Source organism: Pseudophryne corroboree, chromosome 4 (assembly GCF_028390025.1).
Source record: "Pseudophryne corroboree isolate aPseCor3 chromosome 4, aPseCor3.hap2, whole genome shotgun sequence".
In the NCBI taxonomy this organism is placed as follows: domain Eukaryota; kingdom Metazoa; phylum Chordata; class Amphibia; order Anura; family Myobatrachidae; genus Pseudophryne; species Pseudophryne corroboree.
In genome coordinates, this window is record NC_086447.1 from 364,500,752 (window position 1) to 364,527,051 (window position 26,300).

The 26,300-nt window shown below is 45.3% G+C and overlaps 1 protein-coding gene across 1 annotated transcript in view; it reads left to right on the forward strand.

The window, feature by feature from the left end:
* NMUR1 (neuromedin U receptor 1) overlaps window positions 1-26,300 on the forward strand; it is a 139,419-nt gene that overhangs the window by 41,316 nt on the left and 71,803 nt on the right. The window contains exons 2-3 of the mRNA XM_063916550.1: window positions 12,242-12,347; window positions 15,922-16,857. Of these exons, the coding sequence (XP_063772620.1) occupies window positions 15,945-16,857 (913 nt within the window). The 5' untranslated portion in view covers window positions 12,242-12,347; window positions 15,922-15,944. The remainder of the gene's footprint in view (window positions 1-12,241; window positions 12,348-15,921; window positions 16,858-26,300) is intronic.

The following is a 26,300-nucleotide window of genomic DNA, read 5'->3' on the forward strand; positions in this document are numbered from 1 at the left end:
AGGAAACTACTGTTTTCTGGAGATTTATGCATTTTAAGTATCTCCCTACTATATGAATGGGGTACCATAGCTAATATCTTTAAACTCCCTCTAGATACAGAAATCTGTGGGAACTACAACCCAAATGTTTTAAGCCTTAAAAAGTCATAACGTGGAAAGGGATAGAGAGTGATAAATTACCAGCCAATCAGATTCCTAACTGCCATGTCACAGGTGTGTTTGAAAGATAACAGGAGTTGGTTGGTTGGTTGGTTGGTACTTTATCACTCTCCACTTTATCACTTTTTAAGGCTTAATACATTTGGCCTATGTTACTGTCAAATTCATTAAGGTCTAAAAGCTTAGCTTTTTGGTGTATGCTCCCAATAGCTAATGCCATCTTAATGACATCAGCCATTCTAGTACACAGGCTACAACTTTGAACTTTTTATATGGAGAGGGAAACTTCAGATTCCTATCTGGTAATAGCCGTGCATGTGCACTTTACTGTACTCTGCCAGGATTGAAACCCAAAGTAAAGTGGTTACTTTGTATCTGTTTTTTCAATACATTGCCGTGATAAGAAATTATGTTTATTGGACCAAAAATGCGGCCAATCATAAATCGGCCCCTAAGAGATTAGTATGGATCCTGCAATTGTGTATTGCAAATATGTAACTATGTACTTATAAGGCCTAATGCACTGTACAGATTTCTTTAGACCGTCACAAATTTTGGATGCCTAAAGGGGATGCGGTCCGCTGGGAAAAATTGAAACAGGTGCATCTGGCAGTGCTTTGGATAGATTGGGTGTTGTTGAATTTAACATACATTTCCTAATAGTAAATAGAGGAGTTATGCTCATAAAGGGCCTCATTCAAAGCTTTAAACAGTCGTAAAATGCGTAAGCAAGTAAAGTTGCATTTCTGCGACCCATTCAGAGTCGGTCACATTCGTAATGCAAGTCGCATTTTTGGCTCACGTTGAATAAGATCCAATGGGTTTGTGAATAGCTGTGAAAACGGATTCAGTATGATATGTCAGCTGTCAGGATCCCAGCGGTCAGGGGACCGACACAAGGATCCCAACAGCTGGAATACCGTCAGCGAGCGCAGCATGTCCCCTTGCTGCACTCGCCACGCTTCGGGCCCGGTGGTGACCGAAGTTATATTTCCCCTTGGGTGGTGGCTTGGACCACCATTCAAGTGGGGATTCCGACCGTCGGTGTCGGGATTCCAGTGTCGGTATCCTGACAGCCGGGATCCCAACAGCCGACAAACTGATTGCCTCCCGTGTAAACAACAGATGAAAATATATGTTTGCTTACTGAGCTAGTCATCTAACTTTCTGCTTTACATAAATGAGTAAAAATACAGTGTACAACTGATCAGAGAAATTGTTGTGTACATTGCAGACAGGAGAGATACCAGCTTTTATTTCAGGACAGGAAATAGGGCGATAACAGTGTACATTAAGGAAAAGTTAGTAGACTGTGTACATTGTAGAGAGAGGGAAATTTGAGATATGTAAACCCAGAAACACTATAGTATATCAGTATTTATTTATCCAAATGTAAATTAAACCATTATCTTTAGGGTTGAAAAAGCAAGAGTTTCTAATCTGATAATATTATCGCCTTATATACACAAATAATACTAGACAGTTGCTAAAGATTAGTTAAATGGCGCGGCAACAAAATGATTGTGTTAAATTAAGGGTAGGGTAAACCCCAAACCTGAGAACATTGCTTTCTAAACCCTCACTTAGGGGCCCATTTATCAATGAGTGATAAAACCAGTTGTGCACGATAAACTCGTTGCATACAATAAATTGCACTTCAGCCAATCAACACCTAACTGTCATGTGTTCAGCTAACTGTAATGGTTTTGAAAAATGAGAGTTGGAAGCTGATTGGATGGAATCACAATTTATTATAAGCAACAAGTTTTATCATTCACAACGAGTTTTATCACTCGTTGATAAATGAGCCCCTCAGTGTGTAACAGGCATATAGGGAAAGTAACTAAAGGGTTCATTAATTTGTATTTTGCATATGTGAATGGTCGGTGCATATTGCAGTGCGGAGCTATAGATCTGTGATTCTATACTTTCAATAAAATGCTGTGTGTACATTCCATGAGAACTTCAATAGTATAATAGTGGCCACAGTATGAGAAAAATAAGCCTGTGCGAACAGGTCATAAATGTACAGAACAGACTGATGCTCACGTAATGATTATGCTGTTACAATACTTATTTCAAGGAACAATAGTTGCTGACCAGGGATTTATGTGGTTCCATTCCATAAGTGTAAATCATGTTTTTCCACCATATTTTTCATTTGCTACAAATCATCACATGCGAGAAGGTGACTTAAAGGGTAAATTACAAAGATATGAAGAGGAATCATTGTAATAGATGTAATGTGAGAGTTATTCATATTACTGGATATGAAGTCTATGGGGTATATTTACTAAAGTGCAGGTTTATAAAAGTGGAGATGTTGCCCATAGCAACCAATCAGATTCTATTTATCATTTATCTAGCACCTAACAAGAAGATAATAGCTAGAATCTGATTGGTTGCAACATGTCCACTTCTACATACCCACACTTGAGTAAATAATATACCACTATATGTATTCTGTATCTTTATTTATAAAGAATAATTACATTCTGTGTTTGTGTATTGTGTAGAAATTAACTCTAATAAATGTAAAATAAATGCTTGGATTGAAAAATAAAAATAATAGTACTGAATATTGAGAGAGGCTGTGTCAACATGCCAGATATTGACATGTTGGTCAGCAGAATAGAAATCTTTTAGTTTTTGTAGTGATAGCATTAGATAAAAATCGATGTCTTGCTTTCCATAATAATAAAAAATAAATGTCCATAGAATCATTTCTACACTCTCTGATAAAACCCCAAATTAAGTTCAGAGAACAGTATGTACCCTTGTAGCAAAATGTCATCAGCCAAATACGTGTATTTCAGTGACTGTCTTCAAAGCAAAAATTGTCATAAAATGAACAAAGTAGTTTAGAAAGACTTTCCCTGCAAAGTAATCAACTTGATTGGGAAAAACTTTATTGAAAAGCGACTAAAAAAACAAGCAATTCATGTGCAACCCTTTGCTTATGATTCCTTCCTATTAGCTAAATAGATCCAGCTCAACTATCAAATGCATTGTGAGCGAGAGTCAATGCTAACCCCAAGAGGACACAAGGGTCAATAGAATCAGTATTTATGGAATTAACCCTATGGCAGTATTAGAGATGAGCGGGTTCGGTTTCTCTGAATCCGAACCCGCCAGAACTTCATGTTTTTTTTCACGAGTCCGAGCGACTCGGATCTTCCCGCCTTGCTCGGTTAACCCGAGCGCGCCCGAACGTCATCATGACGCTGTCGGATTCTCGCGAGGCTCGGATTCTATCGCGAGACTCGGATTCTATATAAGGAGCCGCGCGTCGCCGCCATTTTCACACGTGCATTGAGATTGATAGGGAGAGGACGTGGCTGGCGTCCTCTCCGTTTAGACACTTGATTTACTAATTTTGGGGAGCATTAGGAGTACTCAGTAGTGTACAGTGCAGAGTTTTGCTGATAGTGACCAGTGACCACCACTTTTATTTATAATCCGTTCTCTGCCTGAAAAAAGCGATACACAGCACACAGTGACTCAGTCACATACATACCATATCTGTGTGCACTGCTCAGGCTCAGGCCAGTGTGCTGCATCATCTATATATATTATATATCTGTCTGACTGCTCAGCTCACACAGCTTATAATTGTGGGGGAGACTGGGGAGCACTACTGCAGTGCCAGTTATAGGTTATAGCAGGAGCCAGGAGTACATAATATTATATTAAAATTAAACAGTGCACACTTTTGCTGCAGGAGTGCCACTGCCAGTGTGACTAGTGACCAGTGACCTGACCACCAGTATATAATATTAGTAGTATACTATCTCTTTATCAACCAGTCTATATTAGCAGCAGACACAGTACAGTGCGGTAGTTCACGGCTGTGGCTACCTCTGTGTCGGCACTCGGCAGCCCGTCCATAATTGTATATACCAGTGACCTAACCGTGGTTTTTTTTTCTTTCTTTATGCATACATACTAGTTACGAGTATACTATCTCTTTATCAACCAGTCTATATATTAGCAGCAGACACAGTACAGTGCGGTAGTTCACGGCTGTGGCTACCTCTGTGTCGGCACTCGGCAGCCCGTCCATAATTGTATATACCAGTGACCTAACCGTGGTTTTTTTTTCTTTCTTTATACATACATACTAGTTACGAGTATACTATCTCTTTATCAACCAGTCTATATATTAGCAGCAGACACAGTACAGTGCGGTAGTTCACGGCTGTGGCTACCTCTGTGTCGGCACTCGGCAGCCCGTCCATAATTGTATATACCAGTGACCTAACCGTGGTTTTTTTTTCTTTCTTTATACATACATACTAGTTACGAGTATACTATCTCTTTATCAACCAGTCTATATATTAGCAGCAGACACAGTACAGTGCGGTAGTTCACGGCTGTGGCTACCTCTGTGTCGGCACTCGGCAGCCCGTCCATAATTGTATATACCACCTAACCGTGGTTTTTTTTTCTTTCTTTATACATACATACTAGTTACGAGTATACTATCTCTTTATCAACCAGTCTATATATTAGCAGCAGACACAGTACAGTGCGGTAGTTCACGGCTGTGGCTACCTCTGTGTCGGCACTCGGCAGCCCGTCCATAATTGTATATACCAGTGACCTAACCGTGTTTTTTTTTTCTTTCTTTATACATACATACTAGTTACGAGTATACTATCTCTTTATCAACCAGTCTATATATTAGCAGCAGACACAGTACAGTGCGGTAGTTCACGGCTGTGGCTACCTCTGTGTCGGCACTCGGCAGCCCGTCCATAATTGTATATACCAGTGACCTAACCGTGGTTTTTTTTTCTTTCTTTATACATACATACTAGTTACGAGTATACTATCTCTTTATCAACCAGTCTATATATTAGCAGCAGACACAGTACAGTGCGGTAGTTCACGGCTGTGGCTACCTCTGTGTCGGCACTCGGCAGCCCGTCCATAATTGTATACTAGTATCCAATCCATCCATCTCCATTGTTTACCTGAGGTGCCTTTTAGTTGTGCCTATTAAAATATGGAGAACAAAAATGTTGAGGTTCCAAAATTAGGGAAAGATCAAGATCCACTTCCACCTCGTGCTGAAGCTGCTGCCACTAGTCATGGCCGAGACGATGAAATGCCAGCAACGTCGTCTGCCAAGGCCGATGCCCAATGGCATAGTACAGAGCATGTCAAAACCAAAACACCAAATATCAGTAAAAAAAGGACTCCAAAACCTAAAATAAAATTGTCGGAGGAGAAGCGTAAACTTGCCAATATGCCATTTACCACACGGAGTGGCAAGGAACGGCTGAGGCCCTGGCCTATGTTCATGGCTAGTGGTTCAGCTTCACATGAGGATGGAAGCACTCAGCCTCTCGCTAGAAAACTGAAAAGACTCAAGCTGGCAAAAGCACCGCAAAGAACTGTGCGTTCTTTGAAATCCCAAATCCACAAGGAGAGTCCAATTGTGTCGGTTGCGATGCCTGACCTTCCCAACACTGGACGTGAAGAGCATGCGCCTTCCACCATTTGCACGCCCCCTGCAAGTGCTGGAAGGAGCACCCGCAGTCCAGTTCCTGATAGTCAGATTGAAGATGTCAGTGTTGAAGTACACCAGGATGAGGAGGATATGGGTGTTGCTGGCGCTGGGGAGGAAATTGACCAGGAGGATTCTGATGGTGAGGTGGTTTGTTTAAGTCAGGCACCCGGGGAGACACCTGTTGTCCGTGGGAGGAATATGGCCGTTGACATGCCAGGTGAAAATACCAAAAAAATCAGCTCTTCGGTGTGGAGGTATTTCACCAGAAATGCGGACAACAGGTGTCAAGCCGTGTGTTCCCTTTGTCAAGCTGTAATAAGTAGGGGTAAGGACGTTAACCACCTCGGAACATCCTCCCTTATACGTCACCTGCAGCGCATTCATAATAAGTCAGTGACAAGTTCAAAAACTTTGGGTGACAGCGGAAGCAGTCCACTGACCAGTAAATCCCTTCCTCTTGTAACCAAGCTCACGCAAACCACCCCACCAACTCCCTCAGTGTCAATTTCCTCCTTCCCCAGGAATGCCAATAGTCCTGCAGGCCATGTCACTGGCAAGTCTGACGAGTCCTCTCCTGCCTGGGATTCCTCCGATGCATCCTTGCGTGTAACGCCTACTGCTGCTGGCGCTGCTGTTGTTGCCGCTGGGAGTCGATGGTCATCCCAGAGGGGAAGTCGTAAGCCCACTTGTACTACTTCCAGTAAGCAATTGACTGTTCAACAGTCCTTTGCGAGGAAGATGAAATATCACAGCAGTCATCCTACTGCAAAGCGGATAACTGAGTCCTTGACAACTATGTTGGTGTTAGACGTGCGTCCGGTATCCGCCGTTAGTTCACAGGGAACTAGACAATTTATTGAGGCAGTGTGCCCCCGTTACCAAATACCATCTAGGTTCCACTTCTCTAGGCAGGCGATACCGAGAATGTACACGGACGTCAGAAAAAGACTCACCAGTCTCCTAAAAAATGCAGTTGTACCCAATGTCCACTTAACCACGGACATGTGGACAAGTGGAGCAGGGCAGGGTCAGGACTATATGACTGTGACAGCCCACTGGGTAGATGTATGGACTCCCGCCGCAAGAACAGCAGCGGCGGCACCAGTAGCAGCATCTCGCAAACGCCAACTCTTTCCTAGGCAGGCTACGCTTTGTATCACCGCTTTCCAGAATACGCACACAGCTGAAAACCTCTTACGGCAACCGAGGAAGATCATCGCGGAATGGCTTACCCCAATTGGACTCTCCTGTGGATTTGTGGCATCGGACAACGCCAGCAATATTGTGTGTGCATTAAATATGGGCAAATTCCAGCACGTCCCATGTTTTGCACATACCTTGAATTTGGTGGTGCAGAATTTTTTAAAAAACGACAGGGGCGTGCAAGAGATGCTGTCGGTGGCCAGAAAAATTGCGGGACACTTTCGGCGTACAGGCACCACGTACAGAAGACTGGAGCACCACCAAAAACTACTGAACCTGCCCTGCCATCATCTGAAGCAAGAAGTGGTAACGAGGTGGAATTCAACCCTCTATATGCTTCAGAGGTTGGAGGAGCAGCAAAAGGCCATTCAAGCCTATACAATTGAGCACGATATAGGAGATGGAATGCACCTGTCTCAAGTGCAGTGGAGAATGATTTCAACGTTGTGCAAGGTTCTGATGCCCTTTGAACTTGCCACACGTGAAGTCAGTTCAGACACTGCCAGCCTGAGTCAGGTCATTCCCCTCATCAGGCTTTTGCAGAAGAAGCTGGAGGCATTGAAGAAGGAGCTAAAAGGGAGCGATTCCGCTAGGCATGTGGGACTTGTGGATGCAGCCCTTAATTCGCTTAACAAGGATTCACGGGTGGTCAATCTGTTGAAATCAGAGTACTACATTTTGGCCACCATGCTCGATCCTAGATTTAAAGCCTACCTTGGATCTCTCTTTCCGGCAGACACAGGTCTGCTGGGGTTGAAAGACCTGCTGGTGACAAAATTGTCAAGTCAAGCGGAACGCGACCTGTCAACATCTCCTCCTTCACATTCTCCCGCAACTGGGGGTGCGAGGAAAAGGCTCAGAATTCCGAGCCCACCCGCTGGCGGTGATGCAGGGCAGTCTGGAGCGACTGCTGATGCTGACATCTGGTCCGGACTGAAGGACCTGACAACGATTACGGACATGTCGTCTACTGTCACTGCATATGATTCTCTCAACATTGATAGAATGGTGGAGGATTATATGAGTGACCGCATCCAAGTAGGCACGTCACACAGTCCGTACTTATACTGGCAGGAAAAAGAGGCAATTTGGAGGCCCTTGCACAAACTGGCTTTATTCTACCTAAGTTGCCCTCCCACAAGTGTGTACTCCGAAAGAGTGTTTAGTGCCGCCGCTCACCTTGTCAGCAATCGGCGTACGAGGTTACATCCAGAAAATGTGGAGAAGATGATGTTCATTAAAATGAATTATAATCAATTCCTCCGCGGAGACATTGACCAGCAGCAATTGCCTCCACAAAGTACACAGGGAGCTGAGATGGTGGATTCCAGTGGGGACGAATTGATAATCTGTGAGGAGGGGGATGTACACGGTGATATATTGGAGGGTGAAGATGAGGTGGACATCTTGCCTCTGTAGAGCCAGTTTGTGCAAGGAGAGATTAATTGCTTCTTTTTTGGGGGGGGTCCAAACCAACCCGTCATATCAGTCACAGTCGTGTGGCAGACCCTGTCACTGAAATGATGGGTTGGTTAAAGTGTGCATGTCCTGTTTTGTTTATACAACATAAGGGTGGGTGGGAGGGCCCAAGGATAATTCCATCTTGCACCTCTTTTTTCTTTTCTTTTTCTTTGCATCATGTGCTGATTGGGGAGGGTTTTTTGGAAGGGACATCCTGCGTGACACTGCAGTGCCACTCCTAGATGGGCCCGGTGTTTGTGTCGGCCACTAGGGTCGCTAATCTTACTCACACAGCTACCTCATTGCGCCTCTTTTTTTCTTTGCGTCATGTGCTGTTTGGGGAGGGTTTTTTGGAAGGGACATCCTGCGTGACACTGCAGTGCCACTCCTAGATGTGCCCGGTGTTTGTGTCGGCCACTAGGGTCGCTAATCTTACTCACACAGCTACCTCATTGCGCCTCTTTTTTTCTTTGCGTCATGTGCTGTTTGGGGAGGGTTTTTTGGAAGGGACATCCTGCGTGACACTGCAGTGCCACTCCTAGATGGGCCCGGTGTTTGTGTCGGCCACTAGGGTCGCTAATCTTACTCACACAGTCAGCTACCTCATTGCGCCTCTTTTTTTCTTTGCGTCATGTGCTGTTTGGGGAGGGTTTTTTGGAAGGGCCATCCTGCGTGACACTGCAGTGCCACTCCTAGATGGGCCCGGTGTTTGTGTCGGCCACTAGGGTCGCTAATCTTACTCACACAGCTACCTCATTGCGCCTCTTTTTTTCTTTGCGTCATGTGCTGTTTGGGGAGGGTTTTTTGGAAGGGCCATCCTGCGTGACACTGCAGTGCCACTCCTAGATGGGCCCGGTGTTTGTGTCGGCCACTAGGGTCGCTAATCTTACTCACACAGCTACCTCATTGCGCCTCTTTTTTTCTTTGCGTCATGTGCTGTTTGGGGAGGGTTTTTTGGAAGGGACATCCTGCGTGACACTGCAGTGCCACTCCTAGATGGGCCCGGTGTTTGTGTCGGCCACTAGGGTCGCTTATCTTACTCACACAGCGACCTCGGTGCAAATTTTAGGACTAAAAATAATATTGTGAGGTGTGAGGTATTCAGAATAGACTGAAAATGAGTGTAAATTATGGTTTTTGAGGTTAATAATACTTTGGGATCAAAATGACCCCCAAATTCTATGATTTAAGCTGTTTTTTAGTGTTTTTGGAAAAAAACACCCGAATCCAAAACACACCCGAATCCGACAAAAATAATTCGGTGAGGTTTTGCCAAAACGCGTTCGAACCCAAAACACGGCCGCGGAACCGAACCCAAAACCAAAACACAAAACCCGAAAAATTTCAGGCGCTCATCTCTATAACACATAGAGAAAAACTATATTTGAAGTTGCTATGAATTGGAAGAGCAAATCTTAACCTTTTCGAAGGCTCAAAATAGCTTGGTTGCTATCATTTTAGCCCTAGGGACAAATATGAGAGTTTGTGACACAGATATATCATTCAGTATTAACAGTTACTAAGTATCCTCCTGACATAGGAGAACATCATAAATAACATACTGTAACAATGTTGTCTCAGTCTATGAGTGTCCACAAGCAGGTAGGTGAGGAGTAAATTTGGTGAACCAATAGTGCATGGAAGATTGGGATTCGGTAGGTAATATCGGCTGACGGGATGCCGGCTGTCTGCATCCCGACAGCAGCATCCCATCTTCCGGAATACTGGCAGTGAGGCAGCGAGTCCCTTCGGGGGCTCGCTGAGCTTGCCACGCATTGGACCCGGTGGCGAGGTTTGCCCGCCACAGTTTCTATTCCCACTCGGTTGGTGACATGGACTCACCAACCGAGTGCGAATTACAGGCAAGTGTCGGTATTCCGACGGCCGGTAAAATGTCCGCTGTCCGGCTTCCGGCATTGTGACTGCATCCCAAAGATTGCATTAGACCACATAACTGCAGGTTAGTCAATTGTTTTGTATATGTTTGCCAAATATAAAGTGTTTGGTAATGCAAATACACATTTCAAATAAAATTCTTCCATTAGTGATATAGTATGAAATTTCACAGGGTACAGCATAATCCACAGAGAAACTGATCTACAGATTGTTTTCTGCCTAACAAAAAAAAAATATATATTTTAGAAAAACACCAAATAACAGTAGAAAAACATATGCCACTAATTCAGGGCAGGCATTAATCGGTAATCAAGAAAAACAAGAAATAAATGATAGTTGCCATATCAGGTTACAGGAATGTAATAGTAATGATGCCACCAATCAGTAAAATACTATGCTTAGACACAAAAGAAATAGAAAGCCTGTTTTAAAAAGCAGTTCATATATAATGCTGTTGTTTACCAGCTGTATATGTACATGAATGATTCTATAATGTCAAAATGTCACACATTATTTAAATCAGTGGTTCTCAACCTCGGTCCTCAAGTACCCCCAACAGTTCATGTTTTCCAGTTCACCTAGCAGCTGAACAGTTATATTCATTACTCACTGACACATTATAAAAGACCCACAGGTGGAGCAAATTATTTCACTTGCAATCCTGTGAGGAGACCTGGAAAACATGAACTGTTGGGGGTACTTGAGGACCGAGGTTGAGAACCACTAATTTAAATGATCATTAACGCATGCAAGGGAGCGAGTCATAGAGGCAGATTTTATAAACCCATATACAGTATAATAATGACATATGAATAAAATCCACAAGCAGTGTCGAACTGGGGCATGAAGGGCCCATCAGGGGAATGCAGTGATAGGTCATATGGGCTCATACTTAGAGGTGTGGCCAGCCTCCAGAGGGGGCGTGGCCAGCCTCCACAGATGCTTGAGTAACCATAAAGAGAGTGCATGGTTTGGGCCTCTTTGTAAAAAACAAAACAAAAAAAACCTATGTGTGCGTATAATATATGCCAGCCACAATGTATATGTGCACTATATGGACAAAAGTGGTTGGACGCCTGACCATTACATCAACAGGGACTATAATGACATTGTATTCAAATACATATACTTTAATATGGAGTTGGCCCCCTTTTGCAGCTGTAACAGCTTCCACTCTTCTTGGAAGGCTATCCACAAGATTTTGGAGCAATTCTGTGGGTATTTGTGCCCAATCAAGGTGGCATCATATCGCATCATATCGTAGTACCACACTTGAAGTCACTGAGCTCTTCAGAATGACCCATTTTGTGTCACAAATGTTTGCAAATGGAGACTGTATGGCTAGGTGCTTGATTTTATACACCTGTGGCAACCGGTCTGATTGAAATACCTGAATTCAATAATTTACAGGTGTGCCCAAATACTTCTGTCCATATAGTTTGTACATATATATCTTAGTCACTACTAGTGCATGGTAATGTACCAGATTAATAACAGTAATTCACAGTACAGTGTAACATACTGTATGTATAATGCAAAACTCAAGCGCAGTCTGGAACCTGATCCCTAGAGGAGGGGGTAGACCTTTCAGACAGTGGGGCCCACCGGGGGTTTCCCCTGTACTTCTGTGGGGCAGTCCAACCCTGTCCACACATACTATAGGTCTTAATGGAATACATATGTGTTACCGGCGGCCGGGATCCCGGCTGTCATAATCCTGACAGCGGAATCCCATCCACCAGTATGCTGGCAGCGGGGCGAGTGTAAGAAAGATCCTTGCTGGCTTGCTGCGCTCGCCACACTGCGGGCACAGTTATATTCTCCCTCTATGGGTGTCTTAGAAACCCATAGAGAGAGAAAAGCCTGTGGCGCCGGTATTCCGCGCGCGGAATTTCACCGCCTGACGGGATTCCGGTGTTGGCATTGTGGCCGCCAGGATCCCAACAGGCGGTCTTGTGATTGCCTCTCGTCTTAACGTATATAACAGTATGTTTTGTTTTGTTGCAGAGCTCAACATATCAGGTCCCAAGTTCACAGCCGACTGCAGGTCTCTGCACCACCTCCATCGATTACTGGCTCCAGAGATCAGCTGTACTATAAGACCTGAGCAGAAGTGAGTGCGGTCAGAAGGAATATAATCTTTGTCATATATAGGATGCCAGGTTGTCATCAATCATTTTCATGCCATGTCTTTTCATTCCACATTACTATGCATAGAGGGCTATTTTTAAAAAAGAATGCTCTATTTTCATGCCTTAAATTAATACTTTAATTCCTCCAACTGTTCGAGTATACATGTACTACCTCCAAGTCACCCAACTTAAAGGTATATTGTACAGTATTGTCCTGAACCCACCTTATACAGTATATTTGTGCATTTAATTCACACTAGAATTTCTTCCCTGCATGGTATTTATTGCCCTACTTACCTATTTGTTTCAAAAAGTTTACTTCCAATTTTCCCCCCCCTCCGGATCAGACTGTTGAATAGCCAATCTTTATCTCCTATGAGCAGGTATTTATTAGAATGAAATGCAGACAATTCCACCCACATAAAATGGTAAAAAGGTATATTGTACAGTATTGTCCTGAGCCCACCTTATACAGTATATTTGTGCATTTAATTCACACTAGAATTTCTTCCCTGCATAGTATTTATTGCCCTACTTACCTATTTGTTTCAAAAAGTTTACTTCCAATTTTTTCCCCCCTCCGGATCAGACTGTTGAATAGCCAATCTTTATCTCCTATGAGCAGGTATTTATTAGAATGCAATGCAGACAATTCCACCCACCCACATAAAATGTAAAAAGTATATTATAATTTATTTCACAGCCAAACATTTTCAAAAATACATTGCAGGGGTATACAAGCCAATAATTGCTATATTGAACAGCACTATCAACATGACCAAATTAGAGAAATAGGTGCTTTTTACAGGCAATGGGGGTCATTCCGAGTTGATCGCTCGCTGCCTTTTTTCGCAGCATAGTGATCAGGCTAAAAATCGGCTGTTCTGTGCATGCGTACGGGCAATTTCACACAAAACTAAGCAATTTTACACAAGGTCGAGCAACGCTTTTCAGTCGCTCTGCTGATCGGTGTGTGATTGACAGGAAGTGGGCGTTTCTGGGTGGTAACTGACCGTTTTCAGGGATTGTGCTAAGAAACGCAGGCGTGTCAGGCTAAAACGCAGGAGTGGCTGAGGAAACGGGGGAGTGGCTGGCCGGACGCAGGGCGTGTTTGTGACGTCAAAGCAGGAACTAAACGGACTGAGGTGATCGCAATCTAGGAGTAGGTCTGGAGCTACTCAGAAACTGCAGGAAAAGATTTTCAAGCAATTCTGCTAATCTTTCGTTCGCACTTCTGCTAAGCTAAGATACACTCCCAGAGGGCGGCGGCCTAGCGTTTGCACTGCTGCTAAAAGCAGCTAGCGAGCGATCAACTTGGAATGAGGGCCTATGATCTACCATTAAAGTAAAGGGAGCAATATTTGTGCATTCAAAGTGCTTTGAATTTGCATTGGTATGAGGGGACGGTCCAGCCTTGAATTGCACAATGTGGGCAGGGCCATGATGACACAAACGTAGCCCCATGACCTCCCATTCTCCACTCTGCTGCACCACCCCCTCCACATACCTGCTGACCTGATTGCCCCCTCTGAGGAAAGTCTGCAACTATGGTTTACAAATGCATTTCTCAGATGAAGTGTATTATGGCCCTGATTAGTAGTTAAAAGAACAAGATCAGAAGACCGCAAACTCTGTCTGGTGCATAATTGAAATCTTATTCTGTCCGGCTGTTAGATTTCTTTAGAATAAATGTAAGATCAGCACTATAACAAATAATAGTGCAAGTTGCTGCCAGTTCATTTCTCCTTGGAGCTAAATGGTGATTGTGCCATAAATGTCCCGTTAGCTGCAGTTGACACCCTGCGCTGAGTGCGAATTAGATTAGAGTCACCTGATTACTACACCAGCACAGTGAGGCACCAGGTACTGAAGGTTTGGTGTTAATATCTTTAAATTGTTTTTTTTTATACTTGGGTGGATTGGAGTTCCTGGGGAAAACTTATAATAGAAAAGTAAGTAGGCAGTACGGATGGTGCAATGGTTAGCAAGCATTACTGCCTCACAGCACTGAGGTCATGGGTTCGTTCCCCACCATGGTCCTAACTGTGTGGAGTTTGTATATTCTCCCCGTACTTGCCTGGGTTTTCTTCCAGGAACTCTGGTTTCCTTCCACAGTCCAAAAATATACTGGTAGGTTAACTGGATCCCAACAAAATGAACCCTTATGTGAATATGTATGCGTGTACTGTACATGTGGTAGGGAATATAGATTGTAAGCTGGGGCAGGGAGTGATGTGAATGTCCAAATATTCTCTGCAAAGTGCTGCAGAATATGTGTGGGGTTTATAAATAACTGGTAATAAATAAGTAAATTTGGAACAAAAGGTTGTAAGTAAGAAGGATGATAAAATGTGTTATCTCCAATAAAATAATATACACTATGTCGATAGAAGGAAACTGTACTTTGCAAAGAACACCCTCACTAAGTCCAACATTTCACTAACCTGTGCAAACATCTGCTCCTCTGGAGAATGCCACCATCTTGCACTGCAAGCCCATGAAATATGGGGGGAAACTGAGATAACCATGGGTCTAGAGCTGAGTTTGCTCTGGTAATTTGCACTTTGTAACACCTGCACTCTGCCGCATTTAGTGATGATAAAATATATATTTGCTAATGAATGAAAAAAATCTTGTCAAAAACTAGTGCTATGTAATGGCTCCCAAAGTATAGCCCTCAGCAATTCTTTCATGGCATTCCTAAATCATTCCTATTGAGAAAAATGACTAAAATTATAAAAATGTGCTTATTGAGGACAGGATGGTGTAGAAGTAGAAGGTGAGGAGGGAGGTGGGAAGCAGATGAGAGAAGAAGCAGGCGTAGCAGATATGGGAAGGGCAGACAATGGGAGTCATACACATAAAGGTGGGGTACGGGGGACACTCACTTATATGGGGACACAGAGACACATTAGAGACAAAGAAACCAAACAAAAGGGAATGACAGAGATGAACACACAGAAGGGAAGCAAAGACACACCAAGGGTGAGACAGTCATGGGGGAGGGAAGATGAGGAATGGAGTCAGGGGTGTCTTGAGAAGAAAGGGGACTCTATTACTTTGAATTTTGATGGGAGCCTGATACACTATTATAGAAAAGGCCCGGAGAGGGAAGAGAATGATGGGAAGTGCAGGAGAGGGCAGCATTCACAGCTGCACTGTAAGGGGCATATTCAATCAGCAGAGGGACTTACCATTGGAGGAAAGCTATGAGCTTTAACGCCAAAAGCTTTCCAATTTTAAACCCATTTCTTCCCGCAGTAAAGCCATGGCTAATGCACGTTAACCCATAGGTTCCAGGTTGATTGCCCAGAGCTAAGGGTTAACGCACTCACAGGACCATGGTAAGTCCCACTTTGAGTACATGCCTTGGGGTAACACAGAACTGAGAAATTGAGGTCATTTTGCTATGGTGGCTGTCTGAACACTTTTTGATGAGTAAGGGCATGCTCCCTATTTAATTTCATATTATCTGTCCAAAAATGCTCAATATAAAAAAAAATATGTCAAAATGCCCCATTTCTGTCATTGAAACATAGATCTTTCTTCCCATAGGTTGATACATTATAGAGTGAGAAATGACCATCAGCAACTACTCAAGCTTGGAACTTCCACCACATCACAAGGATGTTCCCCGCAGCCTTGATCAAATTGATATCTACAATCAAAGTGTGATAAACAGCAGCCTTGGATTCTGTGATGTAAACCCTATGGAATGTAATTTGACAGTGGAGGAAATCCTGTTCAAGTACCTGGGTCCACGTCGGTCCAACAACTTCACCACCATTTGTGTGATATACCTTCTTATCTTTGCAGTTGGTGCTGTGGGGAATACTTTAACTTGCATTGTGATTATTAAACACAAGATCATGAGAACTCCTACAAATTACTACCTATTTAGCCTTGCAATTTCTGATTTAATGGTTCTCGTAATGGGAATGCCTCTCGAGCTGCATGAGATCTGGAGTAACTATCCATTTGTTTTTGGGAAGGGTGTATGCACCTTCAAAACTCTACTATTTGAGACAGTTTGCTTTGCTTCCATCTTGAATGTAACTGCACTTAGTGTGGAGAGATACATTGCTGTGGTTCATCCTCTTCGGGCCAAGTATGTAGTAACTAGGAATCATGCAAAGAGAGTTATCATATCTGTGTGGGTTTTATCTGTTCTGTGCTCTATTCCCAACACCAGCCTGTTTGGAATCTACCAACTGAATGTGTCTGGTCTTGGCATAGTACCCGGCTCTGAAACATGTAACTTAGTGCGACCAAGATGGATTTACAATGTTATTATTCAGATTACCACAATAATCTTCTTCTTCTTACCAATGGGCACCATCAGTGTTCTGTATCTTCTGATTGGTCTTCAACTTAAAAGGGAGAAGATGTTGCAAGTTTTAGAGGCTAAATCTGGGGGAGATGGAGACAGTTACCAAAATGTTAGACTTCAACAAGAGAAAAGTCGAAGGAAACAGGTGACTAAGATGCTGTGTAAGTCATATCACTTTCTTACTACTTGGTGATGTAAATAAACATAATGGTCAGCTTCCTACAGTAGATATTTTTTGTACTAAGACCACAACTGTATAAATCAAATGTGTTTTTTTTTTGTAGAATTTTTTTTAAAACCCTCGGATGATTTAATATAGACTTATTAATCTTTATGATAGTGAACAGAAAAAGTATGTACATCCCTTCTGATACAATTTAAGTTATATCTATGAATCTATTATTATTTGTAAAAATTGGTTATATCGCCCAAAGCACTGTGCAGTGGTTTATTGGCAGCTAGTGCCTTTCCGTGCTCAGAAACAGCAGTAAAAGTGAATACAGGCTTACATGAGCCTGTTTTAATGGGTTATGAATGATGGAATCATGGGTATTATGCTGTGGTCAACTCACCAGAACATATACAAGAACATTGCAGATATATTCAATATTGTTGTTTGTTATTGCAGGAATAGAGATATGTGCAATAATGCATAGTGCATACGGCTTATTGTTTGGTTTCTGTGTCCACCAAAAGTCATCTGTGATTAAAGACATGATTTGAGTATTCTTGATATACTGTATTGTAGGGACAAACTATACAGTCAATACATATAGACAGTGTTTTAGACCAGGAATCAACTCTTTCTGACATGGGAAATTAAATATGTAGTAGAAAAAATAATTTTATTTTAGGGTTGACATTCTGTAAAACAATGTTACTTAAATTTGTGAAAGGCAGTCAACTCTTTCCTTTTATCACCGTTTGCTTGAAATTTGTTCCTTCTATATCTTAATATTTTATTTTGGATATAAATAGGATCTGATATGATTTATCAAGTAAGAGATTGTATTTTTATTGTAAATCAACACTCTAAAGTCACAAAATACATATTTAGGGTATAGCATGTTGATGCCCAACATATCTTATGGCCAGTGTCCGCGAAAATTATATAGCCTCAGACCCAGGCTAGGAATATACATCTAGAACAATTTGATACTGTCCTCTGACCATCTCACCCAGCAACTTTCTACCTTCTAAACCCACCCCAACCTCCTTCTCTTGTTTTGCAAGGTTGTTTAATGATCTGGCCCATAATGGATTCTAAGGGAATATATATCAAAGCAAAAAACCCTATGGCTCACAAAAATGGGTGTTTTCACTGCTGACAGGGCTTTGCTCTATACACAAAGGGGTTACCCCCAGTGTTAGCACTCCCCTGCTGGTTATCAGATTCACCACACCATATCTATTTAACAAGCATTGTGGAGGTACATATACTACCTCAAAATTTGTTCTCCCTGAGATTGACCTTGCATGTGGGTAAGTTAACCATTTCCACACTTGGCCAGTATTGCTGAGCCAGCTGAGTATCGCTAAGCTTCATCAGTGAGATTTATTCTCTAAAGCAGTGGTTCTCAAACTCGGTCCTCAGGACCCCACATGGTGCACTGTGTATCACCAACTGTCACATTTTAAAAATCTACAGGTGACCTGCAAAACATGAACCATGTGGGGTCCTGAGGACCGAGTTTGAGAACCTGTTCTCTATAGCATAGATAAGAGATTTTTTATATATCTTGCCTTTTTTATACTTAAGGAAAATATAGGTGTGGATCAAAAGATGGAAAATAAATTGGTCGACAATCAATAGGTCAACACCATATGGTTGACATGCAGTAGGTCGACAGGGTCAAAAGGTTGACAAGGTAATTGTCAACACAAAAAAGGTCAACACAAGACTTTTACGTTTTTTAGGTGTAATTTTGTATGTTTCATCATCTAGGACCACAATCAGCTTCGCTTGCCACGCTTCAGGCAAGGTAGCTCACTGTGCTCGCCACAGGTTACTATTCCCAATCGTAGTCCACATGAATGGTAAATTATGAAAAAGTTGGAAAAAAAAGAAAAAACTTGTATTGATCTTTGTCATGTCGACCTTTTGACTGTCCCCTCCTGCGGTCCCATGTACTGCTCAGCCAACCCTGTGGCAGGGGTGGCTTCTAGGTACTCAGAACCCCCCGCATGCGCCTATGAGCACTGTCCTATCGAGCACGTGTTTCCATATGAAAGGGCTAGTCAAAACCAAACATCCTGGTCTGTCTGAAAATTTCTAACATCCCCCAAAATAATATCTAAATTATTTCTAAAACTCACTATTAACTGCCTAGTTTTCCCACCAATAATATTTGCTGCAGTTTTAAAGCTGATACTCAAGGAAGTCTTTAGTTGTTCCCTAATGTCTCTCATAATACATTTTCAACAAATTTAATCAGTCATTGTAAAAAACAACAACATTTATCTGCCTTAAGTGTAGTGTAATTAAAAAAAAAAGCTTTACCAGCCAGTGAATTGCTAAGAAGGCAAAGGCAGAAGGCTTTTAAATGGAGCTTAATATGACAAAAATAAAAAGGATCACATATTATCATTTACATACAGAAATACAAATGCAAAACTGTTTCATAAAATAAACATAACTCAAAACGGAAACACATTTACATACTATTTCTGTTAGAAATTAGCCGGTTTGGTTCCCAGAGAACCGAACCCTACCGAACTTCACTACCCGAGCCCAGATCCGAGCCCGGCTCGGGTTTTCCCGCCTGACTCAGAAACCAGAACAAGGCAAAACATCATCATCCCGCTGTCGAATTCTCACGGGTTTTAGATTCCATATAAGGAGCCGCGTGTCGCCGACATTTTCCCTCCGGCATTGGAGAGTGTAGCGAGAGGACTTGTCTCCGTCCTCAGTGTCTGTGCGGGAGGGAAAGTGGGGTGGCGATTCCGGTGCTGTCTTGTGCTGCTCAGTCCAGTGTAGTGTCTTATGTTGCATCAGTCCAGTCACAGTGGTGGTGTCCTCTGCTGCCATATGTCCAGTGTAGCTGTATAAGTCCAGTGCAGTGGTGCTGTGTTGTCCTGCATCAGTACAGTGGTAGTATCTTGTGCTACATCAGTCCAGTTACAGTGGTGGTGTCCTCTGCTGCCATATGTCCAGTGCTGCTATATAAGCAGGGCCGGTTCTTGCCCTTGCGGCGCCCCGGGCAAAAGTTAGGGGCGTGGCTTAACATGGGGGCGTGGTCAGTCACGACCCCCATTTGTAGCGCCGCTGAAAAAAAAAAAAAGTATACTTACTGTACCCCGCTCCTGTTTCCAGGCCCTGCAGACCGGCGCCGCTCTTCTCCTCGGATCAATGGGAGAGACGTCAGTCATGACGTCTCTCCCATAGCACAGCATGGGCACTAGAGGTCAATTATGACCCCTAGCGTCTATGCCACAATGCTGTGCGGTGCGCGATGACGTCATCGCGCACCGCACACCAAAGGTCCTCTCCATGAAGGGAAACTAGACGCTTAGCGTCTGATTCCCTTCAGAGCGGGGGAGGACCAGCGCCACGAAGGGAAACCAGACGCGTAGCGTCTGGTTCCCTTCTCACAGCGGGAGGGGGGGCACAGCGGGGGGACACTGCTGGGGCGCACACTGACAGTGGAGGATCTTGCCATGGTGCGGCGCCCTCCGGATGGCGCCGGCGCCCTCCGGAAGGCGGCACCCCGGGCAAAAGTCCTGCTTGCCCGTGGCAAGATCCGCCACTGTATATAAGTCCAGTTCAGTGGTGCTGTGTTGTGCTGCATCAGTAAAGTGGTAGTGTCTTGTGCTGCATCAGTCCAGTCACAGTGGTTGTGTCCTCTGCTGCCATATGTCCAGTGCTACTGTATAAGTCCAGTCCATTGCAGTGGTGCTGTGTTGTCCTGCATCAGTCCAGTGGTGGTGTCCCTGTGCTGTCGTATATGTCCAGTGGTACTACCGTATATGTCCAGTGATGATGATGATGATAATAATAATAATCTCCTATATATTAGCCCTGTGACTCTGTGGCTGGCTTTCTAACGCTGGGTGGAGTTAGCAGCTCCTGACAGTCCCAGCACACCACTTAGCAGAACGGGAGCAGCAGCCATTAAATCCACCCACCATCCCCACACAGAAGCCACCAGGGAACGGACCCACCACACCATGGAGCCCTCCCTTGATTCCCCCACACTCACCCTCCACAAAACCCCTGCACCAGCTCCAAATTGCAGTCACTGACGCCCCTGCCAACCCCGGACCCCACGTCCGCATAACGGACCAGCACACACACTGGGAAACCTAAGCCCACAGCACCGAGCCCACCCGCACAACCCCAGCAACACCTCCCACATCCAGACACGCTGCACGGCCCCGCTGTCCGCACCACGGCCGCCCAGACAGCCGCAGGCAACACCACCCCCTCCCGTCAGCCACACAAACCCACCACCACCAACGGGACACACCGTCCACACCACGCACGGCCAGACAGCCGCAGCCCGCACCGCCGCTAAGCCACCCTCCGCACAATCCATCTCTCGCGTTGCAGCCGCGCCGCCTACACACTCTAACGGGAACACGCTGTGCGCACCATGGACGCACAGACTGCTCCCGACCTCCACACAACCACCGCACCACCTCTCTCATCCACCCGCCCCCGGTCCACACTACCAAGGGACGCCGTCAGCACAACGGAGTCTGTGTCAAAGTGAGTTATACTTGACTTGGATGTAGTTATGCAAGCTTACGCCGCACCTCTCTCTGTACCGGCGACACGTCTCTCCCCACTCCTGCCTCCAGCTCCACATACAACAATTCACTCCCCTCCCAGCACCACACACCTGCACCCCCACCCAGCCAACAAAACAGTAATAGATGCCCGGCCGCCCCTATCACCCATCCCCCGATGTGCATACATGTGCATGCCTCCCTTTTGCCCAAAACTCCACTCACAGGGCACTCATGACAAGGGTGGGGGGGGAAGTGCTGCCTCATAGAGCCACATATACCATGGCCTCCTCCTACCTTACACACACACACACACACACACACACACACTCTCTGCCTGCACACTCCTAACAACACGCACGCACCCTACACCCCCCTCCAACTACAGACAAAACACCTTCCCCATCTCTACAACACCACCACCCACCAACTTTCACACCTGCCGCCATTACCCTCACACCACGATAACATACACAAAGCACACACACACACACACACACACACACACCTTACACCAACACTCACACCCACCCAAACACCTCTCCTACACACCCCACACACCCTAAGCCCATCCCACACCCACTGTAACCCCATACCTGCCAACCACCCACCACAAATACACCACACATCCAGCTCTCCCCCCCACAACCAAAAAAACACTCTAAATTCAACAACTGCCCCCCCCCTTCTATGCACACACACGAACCCCTATAAAACCCACCACCATCCACCCATCCATCACATGTCGACACACTCCACCCATGCACACCTCCAACTCCATCCCCCTAACACCCACAACCACAACTCCATCACACACTGCACGTCCTGTCACCACCCCCATCCCTCACCCCTAGACCAATACATATAAAGGCAGCTACCCACCCCCACGCTATTACACAACCACCATACATCAGTACACACCACTTTTTATTAACCCACACACACAACCACGTATCCCTCCAAAATAACACTCCTCCACCCACATTCCCTTCCACACCCGCCACAATCCAGCCCAACACCACCCTACCCCTATCACACACCCACCTCCCTCTCTACACAGCCTATGAATTCTGTCAAACCATCACAACAACAATTGGCCCACAACAGTACCCGTCTCACCTACAAGCACCAACATGCCAATTGCAGCTCCCCCCCCCCAACCTCCCATCCACACACCACAATACCCTACACAAAGCACCCTATGCAGAAAACCCACAGCCATGCCACGTTCCAACAAACTCACACTACAGCCCACACGTACAACTCCACCAACTACTACATCTCCTAACACCTCACCCACCCCTCACCTTTAAGCCAACTCATACACTGGCCAGACCACATCCACCGTCCAGCTACACTCTGGTCACCCATCAACCACACCATTTTCTCTACACCCTGCACAATCTATGTACCCCTTCCAAAAAAAACAACTACCAAACACTGTTCCTTTACCCCCCTCCACAATGCAGCATGCAATAAATACAACACCCACCATGTACACACTCTGAGCCTAAACACGCATTAGGTCAAACCATCACAACAACAGTTACCCCACAACACTACCCGTCTACCCTACAAGCAACCACATGCACTACCCACATAATTACAGCCCCACTTCTAATAATCCACTTAACCCTTCCTACCACCACTCCAAAAACCACACAACTTCCCTCACCCTGCACAATCCCGATCACAAGACACCACAAAACACAACTCATACCTACTATGCCCCTACCCCTAATCCACCTACATTTACACAAGTACAGCACCTATGCACCCCCTCTACCATACACAAAAACTCCATTTAAACCCCACCATACTCCAAAACACACACACACACACACACACACACACACACACACACACACACACACACACACACACACACACACACACACACACACACACTCACACACACACACACACACACACACACACACACACACACACACACACACACTCCCTTCAGTTTCAAACATTCACAGCCTCCACACAGGACAAACGCCACCATTGACTACACACCTACATAGGCCATTTTACACTACACCTCTACAATAGCAAACCTATCCACATGTCCCCTTCTATAACCACAAACACACCCCAAACACAACCTTCACCACCATCCCTCCCCACAAGCTGTCACAACCTACATCGCACTCCCACAGCCACACGTTAACACAACTCCACCTCACTAAACCACACCCGCAACAACAATGCCTCTGTCTCTCCAACACCCACAGCACCTCGCAAGCCCACCACCCAAACACACTACCCCCATACCTAACACACACCTTTCACAAGTACACCACCCCTCCACCAACCCATTTTCCACAACACAACTGTACCAATCGCCACACCCCACTCACACAAAAACACCACCACTGCCCACACCAAACCTCACAATACCCTACCCCAAAATAACACAGAGCACATGTAAACCTCACCCACCCATGATCACTCACCCCTAGGACACAACATATACAGACACCGGACACCATCCACAACCCTGACCACACCTGGACATCCACGACCCACACCATCTTGCCCTCACCCTACCCCTGCCAAACACCACTCCACCATCCACACCACCTTCACCACCCGACCCAATCCATCACATCAACAACCAAACAATAATACATACAACCCAAACGCCCATCATCCACCCACATAACCCATGTTAAACCACACCCCAATGCCACCTTCACACACAGTCACCCATCCCCCTGCCCACATAGCCACATCTCCTACAACTTTAACACCTCCTGCCTGCTTACCCATCCCTCCCCCCAAGCCCACACCAACTATACATTATCCATCCACCTTCTGCAACGCTTCCCAATAACCACTGCCCACACAATTACATCCCCACTCCAAACAATCCACTTAACCCTCCCTACCACCACTACCAAAACAACAACACTTTTGCCAACCTCAACAAACCCTATCACAACACATCACTAAACAGCTCGCATAACTATGTCCGTAGCCCTAATCCACCTAACTTTACCCAACTACAGCACCTATGCACCCCCTCGACCATACCCAACACCCCCATCTAAACCCCACCGTACACCAAACCTTACACACACACACACACACACACACACACACACACACACACACACACACACACACACACACACACACACTACCTCCATTCAGTCTCAAACATTCTCATCCTCCACACAGGACACCCACCACCACTGACAACAGGTACATAGGCCATTTTACACTGCACCTCTACAATAACAACCCCATCCACATTTCCCCTTCTATAACCACACGGACACCACACGCACAACCTTCACCACCATCTCTCCCCACAAGCTGTCACAACCTACATTGCAGTCCCACAGCCACACGTTAACACAACTCCACCTCACTAAACCACACCGGCAACAACAATGCACCTGCCTCTCCAACACCACCTCACAAGCCCACCACCCAAACACAGTTGCCCCATACCTAGCAAACACCTTTCACAAATACACCACCCCTCCACCACTCCATTTTCAACAAAACTGTCACCACCTCCACACACCAATCACCCAAAAACACCACCACAGCACACCTCACAATACCCTCCCCAAAAATAACACACAACACAGGTAAACCTCAACCAGCCATGACCACTCACCCCTAGGGCACAACATATACACACACTGGACAACATCCACACCCCTGGCTACAGCCGGACATCCACCACCCACACCATCTTTCCCTCACCTAGCACAATCCCCCTACCCCTACCAAACTGCACTCCACCATCCACAACACCTTCACCACCCTACCCAATCCATCACAACACCAAGCAAACAATAATACATACAACCGATGGCCCTGCCCATCCCCCACCTACCAGCACCTACCACCTCTGCCATACGCTTCACCCTCTGTCAACCTACCTTCCACCACACATTTTGCAGTCAACACACACCACTTCCATTCCCCTACCCCATTTCCAAAGGCCCCTCAGTCAACCCTCCACCAGTAGGAACCATGTTCAGACCACATTTTACACACCTGCAAACCAAGAACCCAGCCACAGGCCACTTTTACAACCAAACATCCTCCACACGCACCATCATAAACACCATCCACCCCCAAAAGCTGTCAATCCCTTCATCATAACACAACTACTGCATCGCTACACACCTGCACCACACTCTTCCCCACACACAACAACACAGCCAGCTGGCCAACCCTCATCGCACCGCACTAGAAAACCCCCCCCACAAATCTACACCATACCTACCACCCATCTAACACTAATACACCACCCCGCCAACACCCCACACACTTACACAGCCTTCCACATCCACTTACCCCCTCCCCTACACACACCTCACCCCCAATATCCACCCACAGTGGCCATGTGTCACTCAACCACCCATGACACCTTACAACACCCTCCACCATCCCCTTGGACCCCACACCCACTACTCCACCAAATCCTAAGTCTCCTGTTCCCTACGCCATCCATCACTGCTAGCCCCAAGCATACACACCCAACGGCACCCATCCACAATCCAGCCTCATCATCCACAGCCCACACCAATTACCGCTCACAACAGGCTCCAGACTCCACATGAAAACCCTATACAAACTATCACATACATCCTGTGCCCCTCACCATAAGCCTCAATAACCTCTGTTCACCCACTCACAAGACCCTGCACCCCATTCATCATCACATTCCCTTTTGGCATACTACATTTACCCACGAACAAAATTCCCATTCCAACAATACAAAATATACAACTACTATTCTACACCGTCAATTTTCTGTAGAGATTAGGGGGCCGTAGCCCCTTACGATGGTGTGAAGAGCGCCCGTAGGGCGCGATGAATCACCTAGTAATAATAATAATAATAA